Here is a 10,601-nt window from a genome sequence, read left to right on the forward strand (position 1 = left end):
TTAAAAGCACTCTGCACAATCAGTGCCATGAACCAATCACATCGATTGACACGACAAATGCAATCATATTTCACTAAAAGAAAATCTGTTCGAGAGATTTGTCTGCTGCTTCCGGTAACCGTCTCCAAAAATTCACTTTTGACTCTAAAACTCAACATTGAAAGTTATTTGTCAAAGAATGACCCTTGAAATCCTTGAAATGTAGCTTAGAAAAAAACCAGATTAGCAAATAACAGTATCTTGCTGAAGTTGTCTAGGCTGTCAAATGTAATTGTTTGATGGTAAACTGAAAGCAAATCTCTCAAAATAACGTTTATTTTATTATTGTATTTTCTTTATAAATTGAAAGAACAACTGGAATTCTCTTGCTACTTCCATCGAGTTTACTTGGTGTTTTTTTAGTAAGAGAGTGAAAAACTCCTCTCTTTCTTTATTAAATGTGTCAACTTGAACTGTTCTAACCTGTTTTAATGTAGTATTTGTTGATAGATTCCTTTGGAATGCGGAATTTTTAGAATAATTGCTGTTGCGTAGGCTACTGGTTAAACTCCCCTTGATTTTGTAGCTGTTTTGCCCACATTTCCTTATACCCCGTTTGCAAGCCTTTCTGATACATTATTTTCAAGCCGGCCTTATGAGGCTTGGTCTCCTTCGCATTCGTTATCAGGGTCGTCACGCAACGCTCCTCCCCACTTAGTTTAATAGTAGGGAGGAGCGTTGCGTGACAACCCTAATAACGGCTGAGGAGGAGACTACATGAGGCTATGCCACAGCCGGAAACTTTGCATCCTACTCCTTTGGGATAATGTGCGGATTCTTTTTACGTCTCACAGAGTTAACTTCGTGAGGGGGCTTCCGCCGCATTCAGTCGTTGTCTGCGTTGAAGACATGGAAGTCTAACAAGTTGAAAATGTGATAACAGACATCACTTTCTCTCCTCAGTTATTTAAAGACCCTAATTGTTGGTCCGGAAGGAGTCTCGCATGGTAGCCCCATGCTCCACCTTCGGAGCCAACCGGTCAGCGGCTGGTTGTTTGTGGTTTGGCCCGTCTTGCTAACCGGCTTCAACCGGTTTGAAAATGTTGCCGCCTTTCGTAATCCATGGCCTCAAAATACTTGCCTGCAGCTTCGTGCAATGCTAGATATTTCAAAATTCGCACATTTTCATTCGTGATTCAACAACCGAACAGACCCGTTGAACATTCAAGTGAGTGCTTGACTCGGAGGTAGGGGTAGCAGTGAAGAGCAGGGCTATTTATGCGGCGGGCTTTATCTGATAAATCCCTGGTAGGAGGTATTTATCCAGTGTAAATCCCTCGACTGACTTCCCCTTGGCCGAGGAGTTCTAACGGCGATCGCCTTTGAGACAGTTGTGCATCCAACAATTCTAAGACAAAGTCACCCATCCACGAAAAAAACCCCTTACCACCACCAGTACTAGTCAGACCATGTAAGACCCTCGGGGGGATGTGTGTGGCTCTGCTTGGCATCTTTTTCCTGGGACCGACAAAGGGTATCTGTATTTCGCAGGCTACTCAGTTGCTGTCTTAAATGTCCAGTGGAAACAGCAAATATTTGAAAGAGAAAGTCAGCGAAACTATGTCAGTTCCTTATGACAGTTGAAAGAATGATGGAGAGTTTCCGTGTAACAGAAATTCTCGTCTCGCCCTACCCCGTTTTGGAAAATTCACTGATGAAACCGATTTAATCAGTGATGTTAAATTATCTGTTATCTATTCGAGATTGACCCGTGAGCAAGATTATTTTATCAAACACAGTTCAAACAGAGGCCGCCTTGTGCATGTAAAGGAAACAATGTGCAAAATGTAAATAGAACTGCAGGTTTTAGCTTTTCTTTCTAATTGATTTTCACAACAGTTAATTTCAGTCGTTTAGTAATACACTCACTTGTTTTAAATGAAACAGATATCTATAAATGTGACAGTTAATGTTTGCATTACAAGGGTTGCGGGAACAACTAGAGAATAGACCCCTTTATGCTTTTAATCAGGACAATATGGTGGGAAATTTAAAGGTTTGTATGGAAATTAAAAGCAAAATAAGATATCCATGACTGTACTTTTCTAGACTTTCGCCTTCGTAAACCGATTTGTACTCGGTATCTATGAAATTCCTATAATATTGCTGTTTTCTTCTCCATACATTTTCTGTAATTTTTTGCCTTCAGAATTACACGAATTGTATGCGAGAAACTTTATTTAATAAAATAATGTGTTCAATACCTATTCTATCCAACTTCATTCAGCCGGACTTTTGAGCGCATATGTTCAAAAATGGCATGTCATTAGTATTCTTATCGTTTTGAACTTCCATACAAACCTTTGAATTTCCCGCCATGTTTTCATGATTACCCATGATGCAATCAAAAGCGTAAAGGGGTCTATAGTTGTTTCACTTGGCTGTTAGTTGGGCTGGCATATCACCGGAGCAAAAATAAATGAAGACACTGCTTAAGTGTCTTTCAGGAGAATGAGTTAAGAAATGAACGAGAGTATCAATGACAGAAGTGGGTAGGTAATGTAATAGGACACAATAGAAGGACAGGTCAGTCTTTTTATTGCACGACGCGAAAAGAGTACCGTAGAAACCGAGCGACGACATAAAGCAACGCGCAAGGCGATGCGTCTCTCCTTCGCGCGCGTGAAGATAATAATAATAATAATAATAATAATAATAATAATAATAATAATAATAATAATAATAATAATAATAATAATAATAATAATCGATGTGCTCGGTGGTGTATCAAGAAAGACACTAGATAGTATTACAGAGCTTGTAGGTGCCAGGGCAGATAAGATCTTGTTGGATATGCAAAAGGCAGTCATCTCAAGTACCCTTAACATTGCACGGAGTTTCAAAGTTCTCACAGCGCAGGACCTATGAACTGGCCAAACTTTTATTATAATCTTTTTTTTGGGTTTTTAATATTATTTGAGAATCTCTATATTTTACGAATTATTTTAGGCTATGGTAATGACAAGCTACGCGATTGCGCCTTGTCAATATCTTATTTAAGGAGGCATCCTTACGTTTTACTGCCATATAATATGAATTTATATAGCCCTGTTTCTAAAAATTCAATAGCGCTTTACAATATTTACAATTAAAATAATAAAAGAAATGATCATTCAAACAATTAATTAAAACTAAAACTATCAATTAAAATAGCGCTTAAAAAGAAATGTCTTCAACTTAGATTTAACAACAGTCAGTGAATTGCAAGATCTTATATCATCCGGAAGACTGTTCCACAGTACAGGGGCAGCACAAGAAAAGGCCCTTTGCCCGTATGATTTAAGTTTATATTTCGGTGTTACAAGGAGAGTTTTAACCGAGGAGCGCAATGATCTTCTAGGATTGTAAAGCGATAACAGTGTACAGAGATATTCAGGTGCCATACCATGTAGTGATTTGAATGTTTAAAGTAAGATTTTATAATCAATTCTCTCGGTCATAGGCAGCCAATGTAACTGTCTCAATACGGGCGTTATGTTAACGTACTGGTTGGTCCCTCTGAGGAGACGCGCAGCGCTGTTCTGAACATACTGTAGTCTCTGAGTCTGATTCCTGGAAAGTCCGTAGCAAATCTGGGTACAAGGTTAGTACCAGATCGATGTCGTGCCTCAGTTTTCTTTAACTTTTGGGAACAAACAGGTGAAAAATCACAATTGCCTTGTGCACGTTGTCCCTGACTGGCATCAAGTTTATGATTAATTCGAAGAAACTGTGCAGCGCAATAGATGGTTTTCAATCAGATGATGAGACGGCCGTGTTGGTTCACAAAACAATAGCAAATTATGGCTCGTGTTTTGTATTATAATAGAGTCAAATTGCCAAAAGACTTTTTTCTCTGTGCACCAACATGGCTGCTGTGATGTTAGGTGAAAACCATTAATAAGTTTAAATTTTAATTGTGAACCACACACTTCGAATGTACTCCCTCTTCAGTGGTTAAACTGTCTTTTTCCATTTGTTAGTATCAAGTTTATCTCGAGTTTCACTAGCTTGATGATGCAAAGTTCACAAAACCACTGTGGACACACAAAACAATTTTAAACTTGTTTACGTTGTAGCCAGGGATGTTTCATAGCTTGCGCAGCTGGTGGGATTGTTGGCGCGGGATGCAAAAAACGCGCGGAGAATGGGGAAGGCCTTATCCCCATTCTCCGCGCGGCCTTGCCGCCTGTTATTACGCGCGTTTTTGAGACGGACGGCAACCGGAAGTGAGCCCTTCGCGTCTCTAAAACGTGCATGCTTAACCCTAACCCTAACCCTTAAGCTCTCTATTTGCCTCCCGCTAGGCAGGATAGGATGTTCCACAACCTCGTTCTCAGAGTCTCTTCTCAACGACAATGGAGACCTTGGCAACGAGGTTGGATGTTCCATTCTGCACAGGTAACCCAACCGCCGAACGGAATCACCGAAGGGAAAGGGCCGTAAATACGCTCCCAAGGCTTCGAATTCCTCGAAATTCCACGTTGATCACGAACGATACCTCCGCCACCCATTCGTCTTCTACATTCGAGCCGTTGGAAGATCGCTTAGCGGCCCGCGATAAGACTCACGATTGGTCACCATTGTGCCCATTGACCAATTGCGGGTCGCTAAGCGATCTTCTTGCGGTTTGGGTAATAACGCGGGTTGTGAATAAAGCTTTCATTAGTAGTAGTAGTAGTAGTAGTAGTAGTAGTAGTAGTAGTAGTAGTAGTAGTAGTAGTAGTAGTAGTAGTAGTAGTAGTAGTAGTAGTAGTAGTAGTAGTAGTAGTAGTAGTAGTAGTAGTAGTAGTAGTAGTAGTAGTAGTAGTAGTAGTAGTAGTAGTAGTAGTAGTAGTAGTAGTAGTAGTAGTAGTAGTAGTAGTAGTAGTAGTAGTAGTAGTAGTAGTAGTAGTAGTAGTAGTAGTAGTAGTAGTAGTGGTGGTGGTGGTGGTGGTGGTGGTGGTGGAAACTTGTCAGAGCCTTCTAGTTCGGGAGATATCCCATACTAATGTGGTGACACAAATAATAATAGATAACATTATTTACAAAGAAATACTATCCTCTAAATTCTAAAATTAAGTCATATATACATATATGAAAAAACTATGAAATAAGAATTGAAGAAATCAATTAAGAATTACATTGTGCACAGCCCCTGCAGCCATCATCTAACAGAGAGCTAAGATCACGCTTACGTACACGGTTTTTAAAACTGGCTAACGATGTAACTGATCTGTCTGCAGTTGTCAGTTTGCTCCATAATGTGGGCCCTAAATAGCGCAATGGATGTTTGCCATAAGTTACTGTGTTATACCTGGAAACTGAAAAGTCGGACTGTCTTTTAAAAATTATAGGAAGAGTTAGGTGCCCAAACTTGGTAAAGAATATATAGAGGGAAGAAACCAAAAACCACCTAAATCGCTCTTAATGGACCCAGAAACTGTACCAGAGACAAAAACACACAAGAATTTTGAATTTTGAGAAAAATCGTTTTCCCCATACAAATCCTCATATTTCTTCTCTTGCATAATATGGTACAGTACATATTCACATGTATCGAGCTTGCCTGTCTGTGGTCTTTCTTCTACCGAGAGAAGGAAACAGTGGAAAGCACTCTATTGTAGGAGGGCTTGGAAAACTTCGGATACAGAGTGAAGAGGAAGCTATTTCGACAGCTCCTGGGATTCGTCAGGAAACAATAGACCGTGACACACCAAGTAAAAGTACAACAAATAAGCATGTGATCCCAGCCCCGACTGAGAAGCATACTGTGCTGTGCAGTGCCATATTTTGAGGTCTATCGAAAATTTTCGTGTTTTTGACTTTGAAAGTTTCTTGTTTTCGCTATTCGTAGTTTTCATTTGTTGGCAAAAGAATATTTACACCGGATTTGTTGTCTTTGCGGCTTACGGTAATTCAATTTTCTGTGTGGGTCCAATACCCTTTTTTACTCCTCTCATATTTAGCCAAATGATCTGTTAATCGTTTCCGGTGGGGCTCTTTTTCCCGAATCTATTGAATCTATTTGGTCCGGTTAAGTTCAGTTTATTTTGCCATTTCATAAAAACAAAAACAATATATATACAAATCATGAAATTTGAAATAAAATGGCGAGGAAGCTCATAAAGAAACCACTGGGCTTATGGTCTCACAACCCTTGTTCATTAACTCTGTGGGACGTTTAAGATCCCACACACTAAGGCACGGAGTTCCGGTGTTGTGGTCTGGCGCTTCTTTTAGCCATGTAGTCGGCTTTTCGTAATCTTCGGAAAGAACTACTGATCGAGGAGACCACACAACAATGACAGATACTGGACAATTATGATAATCACTGATAAAGCAATCCATGGTACAGCTCCTAATTATTTATCATCTCTTGTAAACTTTAAACCTAATTCTTCCTACAGCCTCAGATCAAATAACAAATGTCTCCTTTCAAATCCAAATTTCAGGACTCTCCCTACTCTTGGCGATCGAGCCTTTGTAGCCGCCGTACCAAAACTGGAATAATCTCCCATTAGATCTTAGATACAAATCCGATTTTAAGGTTTTTAAACGTAATTTGAAGACTCATCTTTTCAAAAAAGCTTTTTCTGATATAGTATTGTAATTCATAGACTATATAATTACTCATTCGTGTAATTTTGACTAGATATTGTTATATTTTATATACTTGTAATATATTGCTCTTTTATTGTAAGGCGCATTTGAAAGCTGCATAGTTGAATTTTCGCGGTATAAATAAATGTTATTATTATTATTATTATTGACACTTGCCAAATTGAAGGTGTCCAAGTGCCGAAAAACCAAGTGGTAAATTATTGGCACCTCGTGCTTTTGCTCTCAAGGACTACAGGAGTTTCGCATTCTTTTAATCTGTTTAATACTGATCGCAAAAAACACTTGCATTGAATGACATGAGAAAAAGCGAAAAACAGTCATTGTATTCTACCAAATACGTGCGAGTAACACGTAATGTGCGATTTCCACGCGATTAAGTACATTTGCGAATGATGTTAAAATGTGACACGGCCCTAGAGTTTTTTCCTCTCTTGTGTAGGAAAAACTGTGGTCGGTGGGCCTGTCTTTGACATAAATGGTTTTAAAATATATTTCTGCAAAATATATTCACGCCTATGCCATCCCAGCCCTTCACCTGAGAGTTAAATAAATGAAGTTTGCAATGTTTGAGTCAATGTAACATTTTGCTTTGCTCATTTCCTTGTCCTCACCTACATACCCGATGTACTCGTGCATAGCTGTGATCTCAACTGCTTGTAAAATCGAGTAAAAATGCGATCAAGCTTTAATCAATATCTGATTTATTTCATATATCATTTCCGTGATCGTTCAAGTTTTAATCGTTACTAGCTACAAATCCTTGACCTTTTGTTGTAGCTCTTTTTATTACAGAACAAAAACTAGTGGACAAAAAATGATATCCGACTATTAACTTAACTAGAAAAGCTTGTTTACTGAAGAGACATGTAAAGGTCAACCCTGTTTGCCTTGAGGGTAACTTGCTGGAACGAAATACCTTCATACGGCGTATATTTAGTGGATGTGATATTGCGTTCCGAATCCCTCATGTAGCATTCCGTTGTTGTTCAAGGTGTACTAAACAAAGGAAGCACGCACCGTGATGTCAAATAAACAAACTAACAATTGACGACTAAACAAGAAAATAAGGAGGGGCTCTTCAAACTGCAGTTTAGCCATAACACGAAATCGTCGGAAGGTGAGGAAGTTTGCTGTCTCGTAATATTTGTTACAACATCGATTCAGCGTAGAAAGCTGGGCCGCTCGAAATTATTGGTTGAAGTTATTGAAATGATATCAGCATCTGTTTTTAAGCAAGAACAATGGCAAGAGATCAAAGCTAAATCTTCTTCTACTCTTGACATTTGATTAAGACTCGAGGAGGACTCCGGGGAATTGTATAAATAACTTTGAAATTAATAGCGCGAGTTCCTTAATTAGTTGTGGTGTGATGAGCTTGCGACCAACGCACTGAAGGATTGTTTTCAAATTGTTGACTCTTAACGCATTCTGCTTCGATGGCAACGTTTTTGAACGACGAAAAAAGCAGAAAACTTAGTAGTGAAAGCGCAAGTCTGTGCGGAGCGACTTCATCGAAGGGCAAAAACAATTTTCTACCGTCGATTTTTGAAGAAAAACAGGATGACAAAATCCAGGATTTTTGCCAAGCGCTTCAGATCAACCAAGAATATCAAGACGATGGTAAAGAGGGATCTGTTCGTTCGAGTTTCTTTGGAAGTGATGCGCACCGCGAGACAATTCCACAAAGACTCAGAAGTCGATCAGGAACAGTGAACTTAGGTACTTTAAATAGAAGATTATCTGTTTCGAGCTCGGAGAGTGGTTCTTCTCGAGCTTTGCGCCAAAATTCAGCTTTTGCGTGGGGTAACCGATCAAAATCTGGCATCCTTGGAGGTTACGGATCACTTGGTTATGGACATCGTAAAAATTATTCTCCTGGCATTAACATGATGCGTGAGGAACATGTGCCAGAAGTCATTGACCTTAACAACCCTGAACAAGTGAAAAATATTGCAAAACGATTCTTCAAGGAAGAACTCAATATGGAATTATCGGACCCTCTATTAACCAAAACCGATGATCTCATCGCAAGGTTGCGTTGGAAAGCAGAGAAGAAGTTTAGTTACGATGAATTGTGGCACCGAAGACTAAATTCTTTGGAATACACAGATTGGTTAACCCAAGGAGAAATTGCCCATCCTTCTGCAAGCGTTTTTCCTAGTAGTCAATTGTCCATTAATAGAAACAGCTGTAAGGGTTTTAATGAAAAGTTAAAGCCATTCCCACAACTGAAATCCAAATACTTTGAAGTGTATTACACTAAGCCGAATACAAATGGAAAAAGCAAGATTGAAAACGAAAATCTCGCAACCTATTTTGGAGCTAAATCCGAGAAGACAGGAGAGTACATTACGCCCGATCAGAGGAGATGTAAAGAGATCAAACATCGTTTTTACTTAAGACAAACAAAATGGTTATGATCAATTTGGAATTTCCTGATTACCTCAATAATTTTGGAATTTAAAGATGGAACGTTGCAATGTTGTACATAGTTTCCGTACGTCGTCACTGTCGCCATCTTGTGTCCCTTAACGTATACTGCGGCTTTGTCGTTTGTCCCGAACAAGTTTTCCGATACTCCGCTATCCTTCTGGCTGACTTCTGAGTGAATATGACTCCGTGGACGTCTGGATCCAAGTAAGTTTGCAGGAATGCACGAAATTCACATATTTTTCGTTGAAATTTAGAACTTCTGAACTTAATTTTAGTGAGCATATTAGTTTCGTCTGTAAAAAGGCTAGTCAACAGATGGGAGTTTTAAGACGTCTAAGAAAGCTTATACCTACTCATGCTAAATTACTACTCTACAAAGCTGCCATCTTGCCTCATCTGACCTACTGCAGTACTATCTGGCACTTCTGCAGAGCCTCGGTAAAGTTGAAAGATTACAGGAGAGAGCCCTGAAAGTAGTATTCAACAATGAATCAGCCTCCTATGACGAGCTGAGTCTGCCAGGCTGAACTCCCTTCACTGATCAACAGAAGGCTTCAGGAAATTGCAACCCTCATGTTCAATGCAAAAAAGAACCTACTCCCAAGTCAAATACAAGAACTTTTTACATTGAATGCAAACTGTGATAGGAGATATTATTTTAGAAATTCGGATTTCAAAATGCCTCGTTTTAATACGATTAAATATGGAAAGCATTCGTTAAGATACTATGGCTCTTTCCCCTGGTCGAAACTTACAAAAGAATTGCGTACTGAACTGAGATAGTCTGCACAGATTTAAGACTAAAATCAGGAGAACAGACCTGACTGTCATAACTGATGATGACTGCAGCAATTGTATGCTTTGTAATAGTTAACTTTGAGACTCTATGTCGTTAAGAAAAAAATTTATTTGTGAATAGGTTTTAGATTTATTTTTAGTCTCCCTAGCTTTTACTATTCTTAGCATTGTTATCCTACATTATTTTATTTTTGTGTCACCAATTAGTGCTATGCGCTAGACCTTCTCGACACATTAATAAAGTTCATCATCATCATGGAGAACTTTTCTTAAATATGGAGCTTCATGAAGTAATCCGTAATCCTCTGCAGCCGTCTTCTTTAAGATTATCTCTTTTCCTCGATCTCGAACAGACTTCACCATTCAAGTACTTTTCTGCCATTAGCAACGACCGCAAGTCAGCGTTCTTTTCCTCTTCAGTCCCTCTCCGCTGCAGTTTTCGAATTGAGGGACTTGAAAACGCAAAATAACTGCGAATTCTTGGTCAGTTAAATGTTGCAACTACCTTGTTGCCCGATATTTGTCAGTTGGGTGGCGATGTTGAGCGAGCAGCGACCAACAGTGTTGGCCAACATCATTCCGGAAGGAGAAATGTTGTCTTTGCGTCGTATAACACGAGATGATAAACGCTTTAAGGTATTAAGCTATTGGCCAACGGTTATGATGTTGGACTAAAAATGCAGCAACTCTTAATTCGAGTTTTTAAACCCAAAAATATTACTTTGCCTCAATCGTTTCTCGCCGAGTTT

At 39.2% G+C, this 10,601-nt stretch overlaps 1 protein-coding gene across 1 annotated transcript; it reads left to right on the plus strand.

Annotated features, from left to right (window-relative positions):
* The first annotated feature begins 7,474 nt into the window (after positions 1-7,474).
* Positions 7,475-10,115, plus strand: LOC138033825 (uncharacterized). Its single transcript, XM_068881682.1, has one exon. The coding sequence runs from the start codon at positions 8,058-8,060 to the stop codon at positions 9,039-9,041; it is 984 nt and encodes a 327-aa protein (XP_068737783.1). The 5' UTR covers positions 7,475-8,057; the 3' UTR covers positions 9,042-10,115.
* The last annotated feature ends 486 nt before the right edge of the window (positions 10,116-10,601 follow it).

Source organism: Montipora capricornis, chromosome 14, assembly GCF_036669925.1.
Source record: "Montipora capricornis isolate CH-2021 chromosome 14, ASM3666992v2, whole genome shotgun sequence".
Classification (NCBI taxonomy): Eukaryota; Metazoa; Cnidaria; class Anthozoa; order Scleractinia; family Acroporidae; genus Montipora; species Montipora capricornis.

Coding starts and splice junctions, on each gene's coding strand:
- LOC138033825 (XM_068881682.1), top strand. CDS start 8,058: ATGGCAACGTTTTTGAACGACGAAAAAAGCAGAAAACTTAGTAGTGAA.